This window comes from Balaenoptera acutorostrata, chromosome 4, assembly GCF_949987535.1.
Source record: "Balaenoptera acutorostrata chromosome 4, mBalAcu1.1, whole genome shotgun sequence".
Lineage (NCBI taxonomy): Eukaryota > Metazoa > Chordata > Mammalia > Artiodactyla > Balaenopteridae > Balaenoptera > Balaenoptera acutorostrata.
Window position 1 is genome coordinate 133515607 of NC_080067.1, and position 27944 is coordinate 133543550.

General features: G+C 37.3%; 1 protein-coding gene across 1 annotated transcript in view; it reads right to left on the minus strand.

Moving 5' to 3' along the window:
• Positions 1 to 27944, minus strand: part of CYYR1 (cysteine and tyrosine rich 1) — a 105436-nt gene that overhangs the window by 14109 nt on the left and 63383 nt on the right. Inside the window, exon 3 of the mRNA XM_007164269.3 lies at positions 570 to 727. Within this exon, the coding sequence (XP_007164331.2) occupies positions 570 to 727 (158 nt within the window). The remainder of the gene's footprint in view (positions 1 to 569; positions 728 to 27944) is intronic.

A 27944-nucleotide genomic window follows, 5' to 3' on the forward strand; every position in this document is an offset into this window, starting at 1 on the left:
ATTGAAATCAAGGCAAAATGCAGCACTTTGTTTATGTGTTCAATATATTTATATGTGGAACTTCTAGTAAATTCTCAAGAAATACTTGTCAAATTATTAATAAATTACCTTTTTGCTGATAATTTTAATATTATGTCAAGACTGTTTTCTTTGCATAAGGAGGACACATAAAAACTTTCTTCAATACTTTTTCTCAAGACATACATACCTATTGAATCAGATGCCAGTTAATTCAGCCATGTAACTTATTCTTTCTCTATAATTATTTGTCAGAACTCACTAGCAAATAGACACAGTGGGTGTGAATTGTCTATTTCTCTTAACTATGGCTGATTGGCAACTGTAGTCAATAAGACAACCACTGAAAATATGAATGTATTCAAATAGGAGGTAGATTTTATTATGTGGATCTAAGTAATCTCCATTGAAAGTTAGAGCTTCAATCTACATTAATTTAGAAATATCCTACATACTTGGAGGTTATTCCAGTGAGAGTCTTCTACCCCAGGAGTATAGCATAACTAACAAATCTGACTCTTCCTTCAGAAAGAGTAAGCAGTTTTGCTTACCAGGGTAGGAGGAGATGGCATTGATGTGGGTGGTCCTGATGACACCCACCCGCGTCCCACGGTTGTTTTTCATGCACATGCAGATACATATGGCAATTCCAGCAATGACCCCCATGATGAATACGATTCCAAATACTATACCAGCAATTGCTGTGCCCCTAAAAAGGAAAAGCGAAAGTACATTTATTGAAAAGGCTCATAAAGATTCTTCAGCCTTTCAACTATAGTTCCATGACTACATGACAAGTGCCCCTTTAAATATGTTCTTAAGGATAATGTTAAAAAAAGACTCATGTGTTTCAGTTCTTGAAACCATTCCATAAGTTAATAATTTCCTTTGCAGCATTTTCTCTGTTTCTCTTTCTGAAAGCCTATTCTGAAATAAACCTCTGAGGCTCCTGGATAACTTCTCAGATTTTTCCTATCTCTGTTTTCTTGAACTACTTTCTGGGGAATTTCATTGACTTTATCTTCCAAACTTTTACTGAACTTTTAAATTTCAGCTATCATATTTTTAACTTCTACGTGCTCTATCTTATCCTTTATTGCAACACCTGTTTTATAGTGTCCTTTTTTTGCTTTTATGGATGTAATTTCTTCTGTTAACCTCTAACAGTACTCATGACATATTCTTTGAAACTTTGTCTGTTTTTTGTGTTTCCTCTGTCCTGTCTAGGCTCCTTCTTATTGATTGTTTACTTTGATCTGTTTCATGTTTGACATTTTCCTTAAATGTCTGGTGATCCCTGAATCTATTCCTATGTAATAAGCTGCTACTTAGTAATAGCTGGTTGGGAGTTAAGTGTGCAAAGCTAGTATTGGACACGTGAACGAACCCTGCAGTAAAGGATCAACTGAGGCCAGTTTGCATAGTTTTGTTTTTCTCTGTAGCTGTTCATTTTACTCCTTAAAAGGATCCTCCAGTTTCATACTTGGGGAATCTGAACTGGGCTGCCAGTTTCCTGGAGCCTGGGGTTTTATCCATAAGGGTATGGACTTCCACAAAATCCTCCTGCTTTCAGCTTAGAGACTCAGTCTCATTCTGCTATGACAGAGGAGGCTTTCAGGTTAAGTCTTCAGTAACAAAATCTTTGTGGTTTAAAAGCATGACTTCTAAAGCCAGACTGCCATGGTTCCAACTGTAGCTGGGTAACCTCAGGCAAGTTGCTCAATGCCCCAGTTTGCTTCTTAATGAAATAAAGGTCAGCTTGGTGCTTATCTGACTCTCCTCCCAAATTTAATGTTATGAAATAACTGTGCTCCTAGATTCATTTGCCACATAAATAAGTTCCTATTCTCAAGTGCTATATGAACATCTATCCTGTACTTTTCTAGGACGGGTTCATAGCTCTCATCCCAAGCCCTTGGGACTAGATGTGTCTCGTAAGTCAGGAATGTTCAGATTTTGAAAAGGGAACATGCATATACTGTATATTATATGATATTCCCAGGGCCAGCATCCTGAGCATAACACATGTACATTTCTGCAGTAAAGGTAGGAATATTAACACTCGTGTATTACATAGAAGCTATAAAAAAAGCCCCAGGTTCGTTCAGGTTCAGTCTTGCCACCAATTGAGTTGTATAAAACCTTTACTTTTCAGAGTTTTTGAGAACTTCAGAATTGCAGATAAGGGACTGTGGACGTATATTTATACTATTCAGAAGAGATCTTCTCTCTCTCTGACTTTTCCCTACTCATTTAAAAAAACAATACCATTATGCATTCCAATAGACTCCTTTAAAATATACCCACATGCATTTTAACTTTGTTAGTAAATTATGAAAGTAGAACGTGAGACATATTTGGATGGGCTGCTATTAGCAATTAAAGAATGGCAGAGTCTAGCAGTTCAATAAATATGTCTTTTCAAGAAAAAAGATTTATCAAAGGTGATAACTTGAAATTAAAAAAAACTAAAAGTAATCTGGAAACTTCTTTTTTTATTGTAATTTTCAGGTCTAAATAAGACTAAATTGGAGGACTTAATTTATGTTCCAGAAATAATCAATGGTCTAATTATTCAGGTGTAGAGTTTCCAAAGTATGTGTTGTGGAAGCTATCAACTTGGGACATATTTATATTCATTAATTCCTTTTTAAATAGAGAAAAGTAAAAAATCAGTCACATTTTGTTTTCTTGTTGGCGGCTTCAGCATAAGTGCCTGCCCTTGAGGTCAATAATGAGGTTGCAACTAATGTGTTAAATGAGGTTTTTGATTAAATCATGATTTTCATGTCCTTGATCCTTTGATACCCATTAGCAATTGTAAATTAGTTATTTAAGACATGGCAAGTATAAAATTTATAGCATTATTTAGTCTGTTATTAATTTAAAAAATAAGCAGTCACCTTCCAGTATATAAATAATTTGGTTTAGTCAACTGTTGGAAAGAGAGAAGCTATTAAGTTGAGAAATTTGGCATCATAAAATCCTTGAAAATATTTATTTAGGGAATATATTCTTTTTTTGAAAGAATGCATTACAAGGTTTGCACATTTTCTCTTCTCTAAACCTCTATTTCAAAATAATTATAGATTCAGAGAGGTCCTGTGTATCCTTCACCCAGTTTCCCCCAATGGTTACATCTTAGGTAACTAAAGTACAACATTAAAACCAGGAAATTGGCATTGGTATAAAGTGTGTGTACAGTTCTGTGTCATTTTAACACGTGCATAGATCCATGCAACCAGTTCAGCAAGCAAGGTACTATACCATCACCCCAAAATATTTCCCTGGGCTCCTCCTTTACAGTCATGTCCAACCTCCACCACCATCAATAACCCCTGACACCATTCATCTGTTCTCCATTTCTATAATTTTGTCATTTCAAGAGTGTTATACAAATGGAATCACATAGTACGTGACTTTCTGAAATGCTCTTTTTTCACTCAGCATTATGTCCTTAGAAGCCATACTGGCTTTTCTGTATAGCAATACATTCCTTTTTATTACTGTGTAGTATTCCATGGTATAGATATAACACAGTTTGTTTAACCATTACTTCTTATAGGACATTCTGTTTACTTCCAGTTTTGGCTTTTCCATTTATAAAGCTGCGATGAACAATCTTGTACTGGTTTTTATGTGGACATAAGTATTCATTTCTCTGGAGTAATTGTCCAGGAGTAGGATTGCTAGGATATATAAGCATATGTTCTATTTTAAAAGAAATTGCCAAACTATTTTCCAGAGTGACTGTACTATTTTACATTCCTACCAGCAGTATAGGAGAGATCCAGTTTCTATACATCCTTGCCAGCATTTGATATTGTCGTTATTTTTTATTTTAGCTGTTTTAATGGGTGTACAGTGCTTTCTCTTTGTAATATTAATTTACATTTCCCTTAAGCTAGTGAACAATTTTTCATGAACTGATTTGCCATTTATATGTCTTCTTCAGTGAAATGTCTCATATCTTTTACTCATGTTCTAATTGAATTATTTGTGTTTTTACTGTTGAACTTTTGAGAGTTCTTTGTAAATTCTAGGTATGACTCCCTTATCGGATAAGTAGTTTGTAAATATTTTCTCCAAGCCTGTAGCTTGTCTTTTCGTCCTCTTACAGTCTTTTGCAAGAGTAAGTTTTGCATTTTAATGAAGTACAACTTATCATTTTTTTCTTTTATGAACTGTGCTTTTGTTGTCATGTCTAAGAACTCTTCACCAACCCCTAGTTTCTGAAGGTTTTCTCCTATGTTTCCTTCTAAAAGATTTATAGTTTTATGTTTGACATTTAAATCTATCATCCATTTTGACTTAATTTTGTGTATGGTGTCAGGTTTAGATCGAGTTTCATTTATTTTGCCCGTTGATAGCCAACTTCTCTGGCACATTTATTGAAGACACTATCCTTTCATTGCACTGCTTTTGCACCTTTGTCAAAAATAAGTTGGCCATGCTGTCTGGGAGTATTTTTGGGTTCTGTATATTTTCTTGTTGTTGGATAGGGTGTTTTATAAATGTTGAGTAGATTCTGTTGGTTGATGATATTGTTCAGTTCTTCTATATCCTGTTGATTTTCTATCTAGTTTTACTAATTGTTGGTGAGGGATGCTGAAGTTTCCAACTATAATTTTGGATTTGTTTGTTTCTTCTTTCAGTTCTATCAGTTTTGTTCCATATATTTTGCAGCTTTTCTGTTCTGTCTAGGTTCTGCACTTGACCTGTGCTGATAGGCATTGGGATGAGGCTGTATTTTTTTTTTTTTTTCTTATGGTGTTGGGTTATAGTCAAATTAGTTAAATTGTTACTGTCTCAAAGTTTTCTGTTTTGCTAGGCTGTCTCTTTCTGGGGACTTTGGCTGCAGAGATCAGGCCTTTGTTGGGGTTTTTACTGTCTGCTCCTATTGGTGTTTATGGGTTGCCAGCTTCTTTATCTACAAACGTGGGAGAAATGAGGCAAAAAGAAAACCCAGGGAGCTCACTGTCATGTCATGTTGTTCTTCAGCCCATGAAGTTCCTAGCTGCTCTGCCTTCTTCTCTTCACCTCTCAGAATTTTCTTGTTTGTTTTATATATAATATTTAGGGTTTTAAAGTTGTACACAGAGGCAGGAATAGGGAAATGTAAATCTACTCTGAAAAAATAAAATATTGCAATAAATGGTATTGTTTAAAATTGTAAAGTGATTTTTTAAAGCATAATATAAAAACATTTTTATAGACGAGATGAAAAATGTGATGAATATTCTTAAAAACATAGTTGGGTTTTTAGGGAAAAACATTGCCATTGATCTACATATATATATCTCCTCTGATTTTGAACCTTTTCCTATACATATTAAAAGTGCTCAAAAATCTTTAATAAATACACAAATTAAGCTAACCTTACCCACAATTATTAAACTGTTAGGAACTATCATCACCCACAAAATTCTTTCTCTGTAATGAAAGTATTTCCTAAAGGCATGTGTTAATTCCCTATTCAAATGAAACCTGAAAGGGCATTTTTCTTTGGAGAAGAACGAAATATAACTCCTTTTTGATGTTGTTAATTCTTTCTTTTTTAACTGCTGGTATTTTGGACTATAAAGCATAATTCATGTAAATGTATATGCAAAGAGAAATTTCTGTTTTCAGGAGGCTACTGCAACACCTTTTATTACAATTTCACAAGTAATTATCTTTTCGTGCCTTTAATAATTTTGTGTGAGCTCAGTTCTAAACAAAAGCATTTAGTTTTTTGGTTACATACAAGAATCATCAGACAAAAAATCCAAGGTTATATAAACAAATTATTCTTTTAAACTATCCATTATAATTATTTATTATAGTGAATGACTTTTTTTGGTCAATTTTTAGTCCAAGGGTAGGCAATCTATGGCCATGGGCCAAATGGGGCCCACAAGTTGTTTCAGTAAATAAGGTTTAATCAGAACAAAGCCAAACACATTTGTTTACCTGTTGTTTGACCGCTTTGGTGCTATAATGTCAAAGATGAGTAGTTGTGACAGAGACCACATGGTCACAAAGCCTAAAATATTTACCATCTTGCTCTTTGTAGAAAAAGTACTGAAATCTGATTTATTTCACTTGTGAAAAAATTAATGCTGCCTTTCCCTAGATGACGTTTTCTAAAACATTACGTCAATAATGATATTGTAACAAAGCAAGTGGTAGCACAGGCCAGACAATTTGTACTGAAAAATCTATCATTTAATGGTATTTGGAAGCTCTTTTAATTCCATTAATGAGAAACTCACAAGAGTTACAAGGTCTGAATATTCTTTTGATTGCCACTACTAATATTGTTTACTCTAGTACATTTCTGATGCTATTTCAATACAAAAATTACTCATGTTTTGTGGTATAATGAAAAATAAATATTTAGTCTTTGCCCCAAGATCCTGGCACAAAGCTTTTAAAACCCTTAGAATCTCTGAAGTGATTAAAGTGTCTTTTGTATGCTAATGAGATGACTGGTGTTTGGGGGCCCCTAGATAACTTTAGCAGGGGGACTGGTCTCCAGAAAGACCAAAGCATAATTAGAGGGTTGGAACTTTCAGTCCCACTTCTGACCTCCAGAGATTGGGGCAGGGCTGGAGGCTGAGTTAATCAACAATGGTCAGTGAGTTAATCAACAATGGTCAGTGATTTAATCAATCGTGCCTACACAAGGATACCGCCATAACAACCCCTACATGATGGGGTTCAGAGAACTTCCAGGTTGATGGACACATCCTGGTGCCAGGAGAGTGGAGCACCTGGAGAGGGCATAGCAGGTCTGAAAGCTCCATGGCCCTCCCCACATACATTGCCCTATGTATCACTTCCACTTGACTGTTCCTGAGTTGTATCCTTTATAATCAACTGGTAATAGTAAGTAAAGAGTTTTTCTGAGTCCTATGAGTTATTCTAACAATTAGTCAAACCTGAAGGAAAGGGTTGGGGGGATCCCTGACTTTGTAGTCAAGTTGCATGGATGTGTGTATAACCTGGGGACTCAATACTTGTGACTGGCATCCTAAATAAGGGCAGTCTTATGGGACCGAACCGTTACACCTGTGGAGTCTGACACTCTCTCCAGGTAGTGTGCGTCAGAATTAAATTGAACTGTAGGACACCCAGCTGATATGAGAATTGGTTGGTGTCAAGAGGAAAGACACCCCACAGGCTTTCTTCTCTGTTCTCCAAAAATCTTTGTGGACACATCTAAGTATCAGTGTGTATTGTTTAGCTCCATGGATGGTTTTTGACCATTTGCAGATAATAAAAAAATTTCGAACAAAATTATGGATTGAAATGTGTACCAAAATGAGACTTTATAATCAAGATATTAAATGTACTTGTAGTGGCTTTAATATATATGAAACCGGGGTTTATAACAAGGCTCAGAGACAATATATTTCATTCCATAAATAGCTTTTCATAAGTAAAAAAGATCTGATAATGTTGCAATTGTTACAATAATATTTACAACACATTTTAACCTTGGTACTGCTATACAGCAACTTAGAAATACAGATACCTTGACATGGTTTTACTATTAATGTTTAAGGTAAAGAGTAAATATGCAAAGAATGCCGTTAGATTATTTCTCTTCTTTCTCTGACATGACCAATTTACAAATGCATTTTTTTTTTTAATTTTTTATTTATTTATTTATTTATTTATTTATTTATTTATTTATTTATGGCTGTTTTGGGTCTTCGTTTCTGTGCGAGGGCTTTTCTCTAGTTGTGGCAAGTGGGGGCCACTCTTCATCGTGCTGCGCGGGCCTCTCACTATCGCGGCCTCTCTTGTTGTGGAGCACAGGCTCCAGACGTGCAGGCTCAGTAATTGTGGCTCACGGGCCTAGTTGCTCCGCGGCATGTGGGATCTTCCCAGACCAGGGCTCGAACCCGTGTCCCCTGCATTAGCAGGCAGATTCTCAACCACTGCGCCACCAGGGAAGCCCTACAAATTTATTTTATACAAAGGACTTATGAATATCCCATGCAATAATTTACTAATATGTCTCTATTAAATAGGAAAAAATGGCCACAGAGATATTTGATGCCTACATAAGATGCAGGAAGAATTATAGAATATTTCCATTAGGAGAAACTTTTCAAATGAAGATAAGAGTTTTTAAGAAGTACATTAAGTGAGAAAACTTTTAGAAGAGAGTTTTCTGGAATGACTGCCTACAATTTCAAAAGAATAATCTTAAAATGAGTTCATTTACTATTAGAATGAAAAGAAAGTCATAAATGCAGCAAAAGCATTTTATCTTTCTATTAAAGAGGAAATATTAAATAATCCTATATATTTATAATAATCCATAAGTGATTAATTAAAACAATGAAAAAATATCATTTCAACTGTTGGGGTGAAAGGAAAAAGCACACATGAGAAAAATAAAACTTGGCAAAATTCTTCTTCAGACTCTTTCATTAGCTCAATAATTGTTCTTTCAGCCAGTGCATTAAAATATGTAATACAATATTTTCATGCTCAAAATCTTCAAAACCCATATTTTATTCTACACCTATTCACAATTTATAAAGTCTATAACTTTAGCAAAACTCTTACTGGCTTAATTTAAAAATGATGCGTTTTCCTTGTTGTTGCTTTAATAAATCAATACAGAAGAGTAAGAATAGTAAAACAAGCTCAATGGAGTATGGTTTTCAATATAGAGAGTATTTAGTTCTGTCACTTTAATGAATAATAGTGGGTCCCCAGAACTAAATATATCAATATCTGTATCTATATCTGAATCTGTATCTACCTCTACCTACTTATCTACATATACATTTATATATATATCAAATAAGATGACTATAACTTCAAGTGGTTAAATTATTGCTAAATATTGTTACAATTCCATGTGTTAAATGCGTATGAAGAGTAGAAACACCAATCCATGTGATTTTCCCAATAAGTCTATATTACTTGCAAAAAAATCCTGTAAAATTCAGATATGTTAAAGACGTTTATTTTGCCTTTTTTTTCCATTTTAGTCCTTCTGTCTAATAACATCATTCAACATATCTTCATCCTTGGGGCTTTATAGGTAACTTTTCTGTAGTCCTCAGAATAATAAAATTAGAAACTAATTTTTCTCTAAATGTTTACATTTACTTCATTTACCAACTCAGGGATTGTTGTCCCTTCCTCCTTATCTTACCCTCCATTCTGCTTTCTGAAATGTGGGTGTGGTGCCTGAGCTCTCGTCTCCATGTAGGTCCATGAGGATAGTCCACCTAGAGATGCAGGAGGTATGAATTTGATGGAGTATGCATCCCTAACAGCTACATGGAGATGCTATATCACTCCCAAGTTGCCTATCTCTAGGTTTCCTTTACATGAGACAGAAACACACTGTTTTTTTAAAAATTTATTAAAACCTCTATTATTTTCGTTTAAGTGTGTGTGTGAGAGAGAGCTACACTGCTTGACCTAATCTTACCTAATACAACTTCTTTGCTCCAATAAGCACACTGGGTAAACAAAAAGAAATATTTCACGTGGAAATAGTTCTAAGCAGCGCACAGGTACTCTGAGATCCCCGGGAAAAGGTTCCAGAAAAGCATACCAGAACCAAGAAAGCATGAGACTGCATTCAACTTCTATTAAATTGAGATCACTTATCTTCCATCTTAGGTAGAGTTAAACTTGTATGATTCAGTGAAAGACCTTCAAAAAATCCCTACGTTGCCTAGATGTCAAAGAGGTATAAAAAAAGAATAAAAAATGGTCTTGAATGTGCTGTGAACGCTAGGGTGACCTGCACGATAACGCTTTATCACTGGAGTGCGATAGTAAATTATTTGATTGATGAAGAAAGCAAGAATAACTCAAGCCAAAGAGTACCCTTTGAGAATTGGTTGGTTTGCCCTTATCTCCACTGATCAAATTTTCTGAACAACTTATGTTAGATTCCTATGTTAGATTCGTAAAGTGAGTTCAATGAAGATCAAATGCATATAATAAAATAATATTAATATTAATAATATCAATTAAACGTTTTTCCATATATATATATGATCATATATGAATATATTTAACTGTAATTTAGAAAAACAGGAATCTGAGTGAAGATTCCCTGAACTATATTACTTGACATAGTCTGTATACTGTGTGCATTCCAAATGTCATGATCTGATTAGCTGTCAGTATAGCCTTGAGATAGCACAGCATAACATAGTGTAAGTCAAAATTTAAATTCAGTCACTCTAGTTACAGAAGTTTCCAGAAACGTTTCTTGCAATATTCACAAATGTGATTCATTTCATTGTTTATTTAACAAGAATATTTGGAAAAGTAGTATTGACCCACACTTAAATTGGTTGAAGTTTCCAGTTATGGCCTTGAGATGTTTGATTTATTCCTCAGTCATTATGCTTGTAATTTTAAACAGCTATCACTAGATAATTAACAGTCATCACTTTATTCATGAAATATATATCGGTTATCTACCATGTGCTAGGCACTATTCTGGGTGCTGGGATGCAAAGTTGAGTGATACATGGTACCTGTCTTCAAGGATTTTAGAGGCATGTATGGGATACTAAACAAAAAGAGAGATTTTGAAAGGCCACTATCTCCAGGCATAGAAGACTAAGTCAATAAAATAATTTAAAAATTTGATCATACTCAGCAAAAGAGAACATTTTTTTTAAATGAATGTAATAAACTCAAGAGAATAGTAGTGATTTCTTAATACTTCTTACTTGCATATAATAGTTTTTTGACCCAGAGGATGCTTTTGTGAAATAGAATTCAACCCTCTTGTTTTGCAGGTGAAAAAATCAAATCCATGAGAGGGTAAAATAACGATCTTCTAGTTAGTTTCGTGGTAAAGAATAGAGCTCAGCGATCCTAATTTTCACCCCAGAGCTGTTTATATGGCAGTGGACTGCCTTGCTCATATTCTTTCATCCACTCACCAAACATTTATAGACTCTATCTGCTGTGCCAGACACTCTCGTGAGCACGAGGCATATAAAGATGAACAAAGTCTCCTTAGGAAGCAGAGAGGAAGTGGAGAGAAAGGATTCCTGGAATGTTGGGGAAATTGAAACCTTGAGACCTGATGACTGATTGAACTGGGTAGTAAATGAGAGGCAGGAGTGCGGAATATCTTCCATGTGGATGATTGCCCCTTGCTGTTCCATATACAGTCCATAAAAATGTCTTGAAATGAAGAATAAACGAGACATGGAATCATAAACTAGATTTAAGTAGGTACAGGCAGAAGGCAAGCCACACAGGTTTCCTTGCCTCTGCCTTCTAAACCTAAAAATTTCCCAATTACTTCTAGACTTACATTTATAATGCTTTGGCACAGTTCACCCTTTGAAGTGACCTTTGCTGAAACTTCACACTGAGCTAATTATCTTAACTTGCTTATGATGTTTACTTTAGACAGGACTTTCTTCTTTTTCTTCCTGTACCTTTTTATCATATTTTAAGTAGAAAAAAATCACAAACCCGTTCTGTTTTTTTTTTTAACATTAACTCTAAGGATTTCTATTACAAATCCATTTGTTGAGATTTAAGTCCTGAGAGCATGTAAGATTTAAGAGACTGAATCTGATTATGAAAATCAGAACCCTCAGAATAATCCGATTTCCTTTCCATTGACTCCAGCATGGAGAGTTTCAAATAAATATGGAGGCTTATATAATTATTGATCTGGCAGAACAGCAACTACCTTTTAGGCCTAGACATTTGAAAATTTAATAAGGTTCCCATAGGACTGGGGTGGAGGTTGTAAACCTTTCCAGATTAACTGCTGAAACAGGTAACAGACCTTGATGATGTAATGGATCCCTGGCAGTGAGACCATGGGCCACCAAATACAGTATTTTCACATGTGGCTCTGTCAACTGCTAGACTATACATTACAAGGTAGCCAGCCCACTCAGACAACTGTGGTCCTCTTCCCGGACCCTAGCAAGTCCCCATCCTCTGCCGAGACAAACCTGCAACTGATCACCATCTGCGGGAAGTCTCCATTCTGGTCCTGCCAATGATTTGCTCAGTTCTGACATTTATTATCTGCACACAACTCTCTCAGGCTGGGGCTGCCCAGACCCAAGAGAGGCTGCCTGATCTCACCTCTCTGAAAGTCTTGTTCACAACCTCACCTGCACCAGCCTAATGTGGTTGATCAGAATGGTCACACTTTGGCTGCCTCATAGAATCTAGCCTCACACTCACTTTAATGATTCTTAAAGTCATTAACAAGCAATACGTCCTCATCACAGCTAATCAGATCATGACATTTGGAATCCACCCAGTATACAGAGTATGTCAAGTAATATAGTTCAGGGAATCTTCACTCAGATTCTTGTTTTCCTAAATTAAAATTAAATATGTTCATATATGATCATATATATCTGGAAAAAACATTTAATTGCTACTATTAATATTACTATTATTATATGCATTTGATCTTCATTGAACTCATTTTACAAATCTAACATAGGAATTGGACATTTGTTCAGAAAATTTGATGAGTGGAGATAAGTGCAAACCAACCAGTTCTCGAAGGGGACTTTTTGGCTTGAGTTATTCTTGCTTTCTTCATCAATCAAATAGCTACAAACAGTTTCTGAGTTTTATGCCGTATAATTATCCATGAGAGGAAAACTGATTTCAATCATGTCTCATTACAGTAGATTCAATCCCAGAGAAGGAATGTGAATGGCTCAGGTGGAGTTGGGGACCCTCCTATAGAACAGTCCACTTGGCCAAGGCCAAGAATACCATGATTAGCCCAGCTTGGGTCAAATGCCTGTCCCCAGACCTGCTCTATGTAACCAATGCAGAAACACGTGGGGGAAATAGAGGTGGTCAATTCAGGAGCAGAGGCAAGAATTTGGCAAACAATGGCACAGTCATTCACACACAAGATAACTTTGTATAGCTGACATTAGGATTCCAAGCCCAAGTCTGAGTTTACGGCTGTAAGCTGGGATTATAAAGAATGAAGAAATCCATAATTCAAAAAGAGTCATGTACCACAATGTTCATTGCAGCACTATTTACAATAGCCAGGACATGGAAGCCACCTAAGTGTCCATCGACAGATGAATGGATAAAGAAGATGTGGCACATATATACAATGGAATATTACTCAGCCATAAAAAGAAACGAAATTGAGTTATTTGTAGTGAGGTGGATGGACCTAGAGTCTGTCATACAGAGTGAAGTAAGTCAGAAAGAGAAAAACAAATACCGTATGCTAACGCACATATATGGAATCTAAAAAAAAAAAATCGTTCTGAGGAACCTAGGGGGCAGGACAGGAATGACGCAGACGTAGAGAAAGGACTTGAGGACATGGGGAGGGGGAAGGGTAAGCTGGGACGAAGTAAGAGAGTGGCATGGACTTATATACACTACCAAATGTAAAATAGATAGCTAGTGGGAAGCAGCCGCATAGCACAGGGAGATCAGCTCGGTGCTTTGTGACCACCTAGAGAGGTGGGATAGGGAAGGTGGGAGGGAGATGCAAGAGGGAGGAGATATGGGGATATATATATATATAGCTGATTCACTTACTTGGTTATAAAGCAGAAACTAACACGCCATTGTAAAGCAATTATACTCCAATAAAGATGTTAAAAAAAAAAAGAATGAAGGACAGATAGATAGAGACAAATCTCAGTTCTGTTCATCTTTCACCTAAATATATATGTGGTACCAGAAAGTCAGAAAAGTAACTTTAGACAAATACACAGGTTTGGGACTCTAAGGATTTCTAGTGGCCATGTTTTGAAAGACCTTATTTCAAAGAATCTTAAATTATATAACATTAAACATATTTGAGTATTTCCTAGATATATGTTAGCGTTTCAAGGAAGACAGAGCCTGGGGAAGACACATTTGCACGTATGTAAATAATTATAATGCACAGCATTGATTGCAAACAGGGGAAGCATGGAGTAGGTTCTATGACAGCAGAGGATAGCAAATGTGCGAGTGTGTGTGTGAGTAGAGATGGGTGTGTGTGAGAATGTATATCACTGAAAGAAGGTGCAGGTGTATATGCATGTTTGGGGGGTGCTTGAGGATGGATGGATTCCTGACGGAGGTAACCCCTTCTGAATCTTAAAGGAAGATGAGGAATTAATCAATGGAGATTGAGGGGATTAGAGCAGAAACACATTTAAGGTCAAAGGAACAAGGTATAAATGCCATAGGAATGTAAGATACTGTGACATGTTTAAGGGACCATGAAAAATTGAGAGTTGCTGAAATAGAAAAGACACAGATGAGGCTGGAGGAAAAGCAGGGGTTTGGGGGGGCAATTAGGAGGGTCTTCAATAACACTGTAAAGAACTTGACCTTTTTATTGGAATGAATGGAAAAATAAGTGAAAACCTGCAAGCATGGGTCAATCTAAGAGTAATGTGAAGAGTGGATTTAATGGGTACCAGGCTGTACCCAAGTGGTCCTATTGAAAGACCATTGTAATTATCTGGGCAAAACATGGTGAAAGACTGAACCTGACAATGAAAGTGGCGCAGGGGAGAAGGTGGGGAGGAGGGAGTTCAAAAACTCAGAACATATAACATGGAAGGTAAAGTTATCGGTGCCTTTAGGTCATCAAATTCAAACTCCTAAAAGCTTATTATAACTCTGTGCTATCTGCAGGCATGCAAAGCTCTTGGACACTCCCAGCACTTAAAAGTCACTAAGTCTGGAGGCATCTTTTCCATTACTGAATAATTCCCTGTAACTGTGGGACACTTCCGTAGATTTAGTTCACCAGATCTCTTATCTCTCTCAAAGAAGGGACCTCTGCAGAGGGAAAGCTCTGACCTTTCATAGGAAAGAAGGGAAGTGTCAGGCCCAGAAGGTGTCAGAGGGCAGGAGATAAACTTTGCTTACCCTTGTTGTCTACTGGTCTGATTTCAACCAAGTGTGTTTTCCGAAAATGAGTATGTTTATAAAAAGCATATATACTCTTTAATATTGCATTACATAAACTTTTAGCATAATGAGCATGCATAGATAGGAGGTTTGTTTTATTTGTCTAATCAGTGAACTCTTAATTGCCCTTCTCTGAAATGCATGTCCTTAAACCTCTGTAAAACATAAATTAAAAATAATAGTCTTTGAGTTATTCTTAGATTGCTTCATGCAGTCTGATCTTCCGATCCAAGTCTTTGTGCAGTTAGAATCTTAATTGGATCAGATGATGCCCAATGTCCCCTCCAGCTCCCCAGTACCACAACTAATTAGCAGAAATTCCACTTTAATAATACAGCTGCTGCAGTTCAAGAAAGGAAAGCAAAGCAGAGGTGGAAATCTCAACCTAATGAACACTGAAGAAAGATTAGAAGCAAGTTAAAATTCAGTGTGATAATTAATTACAGTCCGAGAAAATGAATATTGGCTAACTGTAATTTAAGCTATATTTATTCATACAAGTCTCTTCCGCAACATCACCTCCAATTCTGAGATAGAAAGAGAATACCTCTTCTCAGTAATTCTTATCTCATTTATTGTCAGTATAAGCAACAATCTCAAGTCTGTGGAGATGTAAAAATCATCAAGGTAGTATTCAGTATTTTAAGTGAGTAATTATAACTGCATGCACTCATGCATATTATCAAGCCAACTCTTTATTAATTATTTATACTTTGGAAAGTCATAGTTTTGTCTCAAAGATCTTGGCAAAAATAGCTATACCATGACACAACAGTTGTGGAAGATATTTTACATGATTTTTCTAAATAGAATAAAAGATTAAAAAATCAGATGGATTCTTGCAATTTTAGGAGCAGCTATTATAATGTGCTTGAATGTTTCACTGTATTCTTTGAAATTCCAATGGGCCAGGGAGCTACTCACTCTTATAGCCATGCAACATACAGGGAGGGAATTATGCCTGGTTTGAACCACTAGAGTGGTATTACATCAGTATTGTCTCTTTTTAGACAGACTTCATCCTGTTGCATCTAATAGTACAGTTAAAATTTAGGAAGAATGGCCGAAAAAATGACAGTTCTCTTACTGGGGAGAAGATAACTAGCCAACATAAGCTGTGTAGTCTGGCGGGATGAGGTAAACAGTAGTTACTTAAGTAACTTATATTACCTGTGTGGATGGGCAGAATAGCAAATTACAGTGTGGGTCATCACCATAAAGTCAAGATTCTTCTGACCAAATTACTGCAGACTGGGCAGAGAGGTGGATCCAACAAGAAGAAACACAGAAACAGAGAATTAAGGGGGTCATAATCTTTAGTTCCACAGGTCCATCTAAGGCAGGTGAGTGCTGGCAGCAGCGTTGCTATGGAGACAGTAAGAGCTACCTGGTCCCCTACATTTCCTAGCTGTCCATACATCTTGGAAGGGAGGGGCTGTGTGACTAATTCTCCCCAACAGAATACTGAAGGAAGAGATGCGTCACTTCCTGTCAAGATCGGTTAAGAGGTGGTGTTCCTTCCTCACCTCCTTTCACTACCCCAGCCTGGGTGGCTGGAAGCAAACGATTCTGGGATGGTGAGTCCACAATATGGAAGGAGGCGGAGTCCCTGAGCCATGGCGTCAGGGAGAGCCACACAGGTGAGCTGCTGATGTGATCAAAAAATAATATGGCGTTGGGTTGAGCCACTGAGATTTCAGCGTTTATCTGTTTCTGCAGCATAGCCTAGCTATCCTGACGGAGGCATCGGTGTTGTGACTCAGAGCACAGGATGTGGATTCAGCATACCAAGGTATAAATCTTGTTTCCACCACTGACGACCTCTGTGACCTGACGTCTCTGAGCTTCTGTTTTGGGCGCAAGAATTTCGTCATCAGGATGAGACATCATAAGTGGTTTCAACTCAGGCAACAAAATATAAGTCCCGTGGTGGGCCCTGGAAATACTGCCTCCTAAAACAGATGAAACTTGTAAGGAATCAGGTGTGGGTCTCAGGCTCCTCGAGTGACAGAGGTGAATGGGCCCCACAAGGCACCTGATTTGGTAAAGAATATGAGAGCCAATCCGATGTTGCCTCAGAGTGAAGGCTGGTCCCCCATTCTGGCTTCATATTAGATTGAAATTAAGTCACACAACAATATTGACACCTGTAAACCAAATCAATGAAATTAGAATCTCTGGGGATGAGATCCAGATATTATATTTTTTAAGTTACCCTGGTTGTGCTAATATAGAGCCCGAATTAGGAATCAATGAGTTGGAGTAACAAAAAGATCTAAAGCTGCTTAAAAGCTTTCTGTCTCCGTTGAAATTGGTTCAGGAGGCGAAGGATAGAGCTCAGGGGAAAGAAACACCAAGTGGACTCAGATATGTGAAATTGGCAAAAGAAGTGATTTTAGCAGCAATTTCTCAACAAAAAAGAGATAGTGATTTAAGTCAAAACATTTCCATCTACAGAACTTACACAGAATAAATATCATTATGAATATTACTGTTATTTTCTTTTCAGTCCTCATTCCATATCATATTCTCAGTCTACTAAATGCACTTAAAATAAGGGAAGAAATCATGGGTGTACACATGAATATTCAGCATAGAAAAATATTTCTGATTGGTAATGTACAAAACTAGTGAAATATTAACAAAATGTTATAGAAATAAAGAAACTGAACAATTGATATATGTTTGATTCTGTGAAAATAGGCAGATCAGTGCTTCCCAAATGGGGAGAAAATTTAGTTCAGCAACCTAGAAATTGCCAGTTGGTTCAGACCTCTTATTTATCCAATGCCCTGTTCTATTGCTGACCTACCCCACATTCAGCAAGAAAGATTAATTTCCTATCAGATGTGAGTGACTCTTAATGGCAATGTGTACCTTAATTTCCTTTAGTCGTTTATAACTGTTTCTCAAATTTCTCCTGTTTTTGGACCGCTAAGGTCCAGTGGAATGACAAACTTGAAAATATCTACTAGTAATGAAAGGCATTTGTTGGACACTAACATATTAATTACTTGGTTTTGATGATGTAGGAAGGTTACTAAAAGTACTCAATTTACTGGCATCAAGGCTTTTTATTTTTTCTTCTTTACTTGAAATCAAAGCCAACAGTCTTAATAATTTTGACTGGTCCTTAAAATATTCTCACATTTGCTCAGCTTTAATTTGCAAATGAACCCTTTCCTAACCAATGTACCCTCATCAGGAAATCTAAATCATAAAAATTCCAGGGAACAACACCAATAACTTATTTTATGTAAACTGTTTGGAATTATGCCAATCAATTCACTAGTTCATGATTTCAAAGATTGTTTCATCAATCTTGCATTACTCAATTCATAGAACATAAAACAGACCCTTTAACAAGAATTTGGATTTGATTCTGTAAGAAAGACAAGGTCATTTTTTAAAAGCAAATCAGCTAGCAAGAGGGCTATCAGAAGCATGCGTACAAAGAAAAATGGTTGCAGAAACTTTCGGCTCTGTTCTATAAATCTTGACCTTTATTTTTCCCTTCTGCTACTACTTTGCTTCTTTTACTGTTCCCTAAGGGAAATTCTAGTATCACATGGGGCTAAGAAATATAATTTTGTCTTTTACTATTTTAAGTTCAAGTTATTTAAATGCCATGGACTCAGTGAAGTGTGGCTTACGTCCACAAGACCAACCTCGGAAAGCATCGTACATACTCCCTCTGACAGCATGATAATGTGAAACTAATTGCTTTTGGGGGAATTAATCAATTTAAGATCAAGGCTCCTAAACATTATGTTTCAAAATGCCTAAGAAACACACATTCTTTTCTACACTGAAAGACAAGCAAAACATGGGTCTTTCAGGAGACCCACGTGTAAATATTGATTTTATGCCCTCCGCCGAATTAAAATGTCTAAATTGGATCTCAAGTTGAGTTCCATTTCATTTATATCATATATGTTCATTTGGTTTTAAACTCTAAGCAGCTAAATTTGGCATCAGTTTGACAAGATTCCCATCTTTTACATTTGATGTTATTGAAAAAAGAGTGAGGAACGTATCTCTTCATATATTCATCAGCTATGGATGAAGTACCTATTCATCTGTTTGTCTAGGAGCTGCGGGCACAATAGTGATCCAGAAAGCATCTGCTTTGACCTCTACCATGGAAGAAAGACAGTTAGATAGTAAGATATTTAGGAATATTAAGGAAGTTGTAATTAAAATGAGATTTGAAAGGTAAATTAGTCAAGAAAGAAAACAAAGGATTCAGGAAGAGGCAACAACCTGTGGGAAATCGGGAGAGAATAGGGCACATTTTAAGAGAGAAAAGATCAGTAGAGCAAGTACTGTCTACAGCTTTGATGGTAGGAAGGTGTTTGACTAATGGCTGCAGATAGGCTTGGGGAGCTAAACAGCAATGAGGTCATGAAGGGCCCTGAAAACCATGGTAAAAGGGAGACTATAAAACAGGGGCATCAGTGGCAAGAAGACAGTTGTGTTTCAGGAGGATGTCAGTGACAATGACAAAGGGATTGCCTGAGACAAGAGTGGAGACAGGGATACCAGTTGGGAGGTGAGAAAAGGCACTGCCAAGCATAGTGGGTTGAATGGTGGTCCTCCAAAAGATATGTCCATGTCCTAATTCCCAGACCCTGTGAACATTACCTTATTTGGAAAGGGCCTTTGCAGATGTAATTAAATTAAGGATCTTGAGATCAAGGGATCATCCTGGATTATCTGGGTGGACTCTTAACTCCAATGACAAACATCTTATGAAGGACACACTGGGGAGATTTGACAGGCGGAAGAGGAGAATGCAATGTGACCACGGAGGCAGAAGTCTGAACACAAGCCAAGGAATGTCAACAAACACTAGACACTGGACAAGGTGAGAAAAATCTCTTCCCTAAAGCCTCTAGAGGAAACACAGCCCTGCTGACACCTTGATTTGAGACTTCTGCCCCCAGAACTATGAAAACAAATTCCTATTGTTTTAAGCTACAGTTTTTGGTAATCTGTAACAGCTGTCATAGGAAACAAATACAGTAAAGCAAGAGAAAGACACTGGAGGAGGGAGAGAACACAGGGCATTTGGGGCACTGCAAAAGTCCAGTAGAGCAGGATCTAAGGGCATTCACGAGTGAAACCGGAAATGAAGTTGGGCAGACAGGCAGGAGGTTGTATTAGTGCAAAGCTGCTTGGTCTGAATGCACATGGAATGCCAAAATACCAGTGAATGGACCAGACTGGCTGAAGGAGAAGAATTATGGTCTTGAGCAATTTGAAGGAAAATTGGAAAGGGAGGAAAAAATGAACAGAATGCAGTATTTTCTGGCCAGAGGAGGGGTCTGTGGCAGTGTAGGGAAAAGGGGTAAAAGGGCTGGGTCTGGGGAATTTTTACCCCAGCCAAACACAGGGCAGTGTCTTAGTCAGCTCAGGCTGCTGTAAGAAATACCATAGATTGGGTGACTTAAACAACAGACATTTATTTTCCCACAATTCTGGAGGCTGGGAAGTCCAAGATCAAGGAGCCCTTTCCTGTCTTACAGATGACTGCCTTCTCACTGTGTCCTCACATGGCAGAGAGAGAAAGCTCTAGTGTCTCTTCCTCTTCTTCGAAGGGCACTAATCCTACCATGGGGTCTCCAGGCTCATGACCTCATCTAATCCTAATTATCTCTCAAAGGCCCCACCTCCAAATACCATTACACTGGGGGCTAGAGCTTAACATATGAATTGGAGGTAGGGGACAAACATTCAGTCCAGAACAGGCAAGGGATGTGACTATCTATCTGCGGACTAGATGTGGGTTATGGGGGATAAAGAGTCAGCTGGGAGCTGTTCTAGGTCCTGAGAGAACCACCAGGGGGCAGCGGGGCTGCAACAGGGGAGACTGCTGAGTCTGTGTGTGGAGTGGATGATGGAAGGCCAGAGGTGGTAGAGGGGGAAGGGACAGGGGCCACCTGAAATGGATGCCAACAAGCCCACCAAGCCAGCAAAGGAGAAGCTCTGAGTCCTCGGGGCTGCTGTCACAGGGACCCAGCAGAGGGCAGGAATCCAGTTAAGTATCAAGAGCTGAGCCAGAACCTTCCTATGTCTTCCTTTTCTCTCTTCCCCTTTGCAGCTCTCACACTGGTGGGGTGCCCTGGGAGGGGGGACTGCTGGGTGTGAAATGGGTGGGAAAAGAGAGCAATTGGCCATGCCCCTCTCCCTGAAGACAGGTGACCCACCAACTACTGTTCTCAGCTAGAAGATGGGGAGGAGTCTGGCATGAAGTCTGAAATGCTTACGGACATCTCAAATTAGACATTGAACCTTTCCAAATGAGAGTGTTTTGAGACTTAGAAGATTTAAGGACTAACTGTGAGCAGGAAAGCCACAGATGTGGCAAAGTTTCAGCCATCAGAGGGGAAAGCTTCCTGTAAAATGGCAGTGGGATCATGCTTGTTCAATGTACTGTTTAGACATTCAAAAGCAACGATGGATATTTCTTCTAAGAAATCCTAATAATCAATTTTTCCCTCAGAACCATATCAATAAGGTGGCAAAACCCGTTCTGAATAGATGCTAACCAATTCCCTAGTGCTCAATTGAGAATCACAAATCATGGTGTGATTATTTGTTTTCCTTTAATTGTATCACTTCTTATTAATTCTTGGAGAAAGGTTTATACAGAAGTTTCTAAAGCATCCCATCTGGTTCCATCTGTTCTCCCCAGTCGAGAGAGAGGTTTGTAACAAGATCAAACACAAACGAGCTAGGATTGGGAGCTGGGATTGAAAAATCGTTTCCACTCTGTTCACACAGCCTCTCTCTCTTTCTCCTTGCTTCACCACTTAATCTTTTGTGCTCGTTTTCTTCATCTGTACGGTGGAGATAATGGGTCCCACTTTCATTTTGTCACCTTGATGGAAGGATTCCCAGTTAGACTGAATGAAAATCTGACCAGTGATGCCCACTTAGGTACCTCTCCGAAGTGTTGTAAGAATTAATGATGGTCAGGAAAATGTACTGAAGATGAAGAGCACATCCTGAGAGAGAGCTGATTATTAAGTATCAACGGATAAGTATATTTTAATGAATATGGAAAAAACATCCAGCAAAGGAGCTTGGCTTGCTTACCCTAGTACCTCAATGCCTTAGGGTAGGAAGGAATATGCATAATATCTGAGTAGAAAAATGAAAGCAATAACAAAACCTGACATTCCAAGACCATAAACCCATTAATAGTGAAATATTCTTTGCATTCTAAAAAATCCTGCTAAATTTTTAAAATAAAACACTGATTTATGCACCCAGGATGTAATGAAATCAAGCAACGTGTCTTGGAAATTTAGAATAGTCTATCTTGGAAGGCAAAGGACTAAAGACAGAAATGTTCAGAAATAAAGCCAAAGCAAAGAAATCAAGGATACTTTCCTCCCCAGTTCAAAATGCAGCATGGGGCAGAATTCATTCTCTATGTATAAATTTGATAACTGCTTTTTTTTTCGGTCTTGCAAATAGAGATGAAATGGGGATCTGAATGTTGCTTGCTTTGAAGAATATTCAGGGGGCAGATGAAAATGCATAGCAAGTTTGATAAGAAGAGTAAGTTACATTTGTAAAGCAATAAGAAAAGAACAAGTTATTTATGAGTTTAAATATTTTTAGAGAAAGTTAAAGTCACTGTTTCCTTCCTGTACACTAATTATTTCAGGCTGTAAACCTTCCAGCATATAGAGAATAGTTACCTTATTTTGGCCCTTTCAATTTCTCTTGGTCTTTGTATCTACAAGGACAAGATATTACAGTGTCTGTCTTTTCTTTCTAGAAGGCTCTGATTCCTTGTACACATAAAACAGGTGTCATAAGTCTATTTATAACATATTTAACTCCAAATATATTTTCTATTTCATATTGTTTATGTTGTAATACACCAGTCAGCTGTTGCTAATGTTAAAGCTAAGACATTTTATTTAAGTTCTTCTTATCTTTAATACCGTATGTGAAACAGCTGGTGCTCAGTTCCTATAGATGAATAGTTTTGATGATGATTTTTTCTTTTTATTCCTTATTCCCATGTGCTTGTTTATTTTTGCCCAAATGTTTATATCCTTCCCTAGAGATATGGTCTGAGTGTATTTGCTGTAGTCAAAAGTGTCTGTTTTATACTTGATTCTGGAGGCAGGTGGGACAAGGAAGATAAAAGTAGGTGGAACTCATAATAGACTTAACCTTACTTTTTCTTTTTTTCACAAGGTTCAGTTTTAGAGCTACACTGGAGTTCACAAAAACAGTCTCATGACATTAATTCTAATTTCAGTAGGGTAATTTCATCACCATTAAAAGCACTGGAAGATACTATTATGATGGAGAGAATATTCGGTGACCTCATTTATTTAGGATATTAGTGAGAAAATTTAAAGTCTGTTCTTGACTTTCAAGCATTTGAGTCCTGCTTTCCTTAACCACTTACTTCAGTAATGTGAGGTATATTATCAAAATTGAACCAAAATTATATTTTAAGAGTATGTTAATGAGCTTTACATTTTCTTGACAAAAATTCAAATGTTATTAAACAAGTCCTGAATCAATAACTAAAAACTCCCATGTTTTAATTTAAGAAATGAATTATGGCTTATATTTTTTCCTTTTAACTCCTCTCTCCAAGACATTAGAATGTTCTGATATGTATCTCTCAAATACATCTATATTTTTTATGAATTCTTCCTTTTTACAAACTCACTGTCTCATCTTATTTCTGTTCACTTTTGTGTCCTCTGCAGTATCTTCCTGGAATCCTGTTGCCTGGAGACCACTCTTGAAGAACATTCACTGCCGTGGCCTCTTGGAGATTTAAGACTTCTAATAAGGAGTTGACAGAAATCATCAGCTTGCTCCCGATCAAGTAACATTTTTTAAAAGTCACGATAAAACACTTGTCTGGATATTACCCATTCAGGTGATCATAAAAGCTAAAGTGTAGTGTGCAAAGGACAAAAAAAAAACCTTTGGAAAATTCTAAATCTAAAAAATCCATGCCAAAGGGAGATGGGGCAAAAAAATTAAAAGTCCACTTTTTTTTTTAAAAAAAGAGAAATTTTCAGGCCCCCCCCATTGCTTACCTATATTAATTTTCAAGATTATTCTAAAAGGCTCTAATATCTGTACTTTTTAGCTCTGTTTGTCTATTAACATTCTCTTTAGTCCAGAGGACTTTTGAACAGCAAGTTCAGTGAAATGGCATGAAGACAACTGCGAAAAAAGTCAACAATAAAGGAACAATAAATGTGGCTATAAGAATTCCATATCACACACATACACACAGATCAACAAAATGGAAAGGCAATCTATAGAATCAGAGAAAATATTTCAAATAATATATCTGATAATAGGTTAATATCCAAAATATATAAAGAACTCATACAACTCAACAATATATATATATATATATATATATATATATATATACACACACACACATATATATCTCTAATAAAAAAAGCGCAAAGGACCTGAAGAGACATTTTACCAAAGAAGATATTCAAATTGCCAATGGGTACATGAAAAGGTGCTCAACATCACTAATCATCAGGGAAACACAAATTAAAACCATCATGCCTGTTAGAATGGCTGGCGTTAAAAAGACGAGCTAACAAAAGCTGGTGAGAATGTGGAGAAAAGGGAACATTTGTCCACTGTTGGTGGGATTGTAAATTGGTGCAGCCCCTATGGAAAACAGTATGGAGGCTTCTCTAAAAATTAAAAATAGAACTACCATAAGATCCAGCAATTCCACTTCTGGGTATTTATCTGAAAAAAAGTTCTGAGACCTCTGTGGGCTCTCTACCTAATCTCAGTAGTTGCCCACTTGCAAAAATGACCCTGGCCCCTCATTTGAGCACTTGGCCACTGGAAACTCTACAAGCAAATGAAGCTCATAATAAGCAGGGGATCAAGGTTTATAGCTGATCACAGAGAACTAGACTCATTTCTAACATCGTCCTTTCCATAACAGTAACAGTGAGCTCTGAGCTTGGATTTTTCCACTTGCTGCATGAAAATACAAAGAGTAAAATAATGCAGCTTGGAAAAAAAAAAATCAAATAGTAGCTATGAAAACCCTCAGCCCACAAGTTGCTGTGATTTTTCACTTGAGTACACTCAAGGGTTCATTTTACTTTTGGCTCTAAAATTCACACTCAATTTTGACACAAGACATATGACTCAGCTCTTTACAGTACCAGTCCTGTAAAAACAGATGACTCAGCCACCAGCATATTATTGCAGTATTCAACCAAACATGCCTTATGCCAACTAGAGAGGGCTTTCAAGTTGATCAGGCAAAAACAGCAATGTCCCAACTCAGAACATATGCTGTCCTGTAATAAGAATAAAAGAGCCAAATACAAGCACTAAACAATGCTGTATTACTGAAATGTAATTTCTTAAGAAAATCGGACATCTTTAGTTTTTCCATTATTGCTTGCATTCCTATACACTAACAATGAAAGATGAGAAAGAGAGATTAAGGAAACAATCCCATTTACCATCGCATCAAAAAGATTATTAGTTTTAGATAGCTGCTCTCTTAAATAAAATCTATTTTGACACAAATTTCAGAATTCAGATCCCCATATGAACCAAGAAACCAAAGGCTGATTTTTCTCAACCTGTTTCCCTTTCATAGCCAAAGTATCCAGTAAGCAAGAAAATGAGGTCAGCCCTAAGAAGAATGGTAATCATTTAATAACATTTGGCTGCAAGCCAAAGAAGAGTTACAAAGATAAATCAATCTGGAGCAATAAAATGCCAGAAAAAAACCAGTAAGGACAAGTTCAATATTAAAATATCATTTATGTTCAACTTACCCAAAAAACTGCTGAAAGAAATTACTATATTTTCCTTCACAAACAATGTGACAGCATAATGCCACTTTCTACCCACTGAGCATCATAGGATGTTGGGATACAGACATGACATCCTCTTCCTTATGCGCCAGGCAACAGAGCCAGACTGGTATTTTGGAGTATTAATTCATTCAACATGGACTGAGCACTTACTATGTATCTACTATGCCTCTGTCTTAGGGGCTTGACATACAAAGAGTTGTTTCATGGGGGTGACAGATGTAAGCTCAAAGTCACCATTGAAATAAAGTTACACATGAGGGGCCCTGGAAGAGACATCAGGGAAGACTTCACAAATGATATAGCATATAAGCAGAGGCTGAAAGCAGGAGCAATTTTGCAGTTAGACAAGGTGAAGAAATATTCCAGCAGAGGGCATACACAAAGTCACAGATGTGTGAAACTGTTTGTGATGTTTGGAAAACAACAAGCAGTTTTGTGTGGTGCAGCAAAAATTGCAATCTAGATGTGGTAAAATGCAGGCAGAAACTTGATGGTCGGGGATCTTTAAGTCCAAAGAGTTTAGCTCATTCTTTACAAGGAGGAGGGTGCCACAACCAGATTTGTATTTTAGAAAGATGCTCCTTTAGCAGTGTCCAATGAGAGAATGGAGCCTGAGAGATGCATTAGGGGCTGACTCAGCAGTTCACAAGAGAGGGAATGGGGCTAGATTTGAAGGTGTGTTGGAGGAAGAAAGGGGAAGGGGTGAATTTGAAAGGTGTGTAGGAGAAGGAACTTCTAGAAATGGTTACCAATCTTTGGGTTTTCTGACTTGAACTACTGTGGTAATGGGGTTTTTCTGAACTGAAAACAGGAATACAGTGAACATAATGTCTGGAGTAGGTAGATGGGAGTGGGGAATGATTTTAGTTTTGGATATACTGAGCCAAAAGATGTCTTTTGGGTATCCAGGTGGAAATGACAAAGTAATCAGTTTGTGAGATCAATGCATCTCTGTCTAGGACGCTCCAAGTGCTGGTTTCATATGCTATGAAATTATATCCAACTCTTTTTGACAATTTACAGTGGAGGTTCAGGAGAATAAAGACTCTTGCAAAGATTTCTTTGATAGCTTTATGGCAGTGTTTCAAATCAGGGCACTGCAGCCTAGGGTATCATTGGGAAACTTAGATGGAAGTCTTATTGTCATCAATATAGTCTGCACTGTAAGCTAGTACCACCAGTATTGGATTGGTGAGAATTAGTCAAGGATCATAACGACACATGAGTGAAGCCAGGATTATATTGCAACAACATCATCCATTGTAAATAACGTTTTAGTGTCATAAATATGCTTTTAGAAGACAATTCTTTAAAAATATAAATCAAACCATGTCACGACACAGCACCACACTTTCCAGTGGCTTCCAATTTCACTCAGAGCAAAAGCCAAAGTCCTTATAACAGCCCACGATGCCCTCTATAATGTGCTTTTTTTCCCCCTCTAACTTCATTTCTCATTACTCTCCTCCTCCTCCAGTCACTGCCTTTCAGCTACACTGGTCTCTTTGCTTCTCTGAAAACATCAGATGATTGAATATTCCCTTTTGCCTAGGATGCATTTCCTGCAGATATCTGCATGGCTTTGAGTCACTGGTCAAAAGTTCTCTCTTAAGTGAGTCCTTCCTTGACCACTCCGTGTAAACACCTAAAGGCACCGAAACCTTAACCAATCCCTGTCGCCTTCTCCTGCCTTATTTTCTCCATGGCACCAAAGAGCAGTTTTTGTACTTTCTCAAACATCTTAATTAGGGATCATGGAGTATTAGGACATAATGGTAAAGTGCTGATAGGAGCTGCAGAAAAGATCTAGATGAATTACGTTAGTATAGGCTGAGTTTGTGCCGTTGTGACAAGCCCCCAAATTTCAGTGACTAAATGAGAAAGTTTATTTCTTCCTTAACGGAAGTCTGCTTAAGTTAGGTGACTCACCACGGCAGCTCTCCTCTATGTAGTGACTAAGTAATCCAGCCTCTGTGCATCTTATGGCTCCACGGTCTCCACATATGGCCTCCACACTTGGATCAGCTATTGGGTGACAACATCAACCCTATGTTCCAAGGATTGATGTGTATTTAGGATAAGGTGTAATACTGACCAACTGTCAGCTATTTGAAAAATCTCATTGGAATG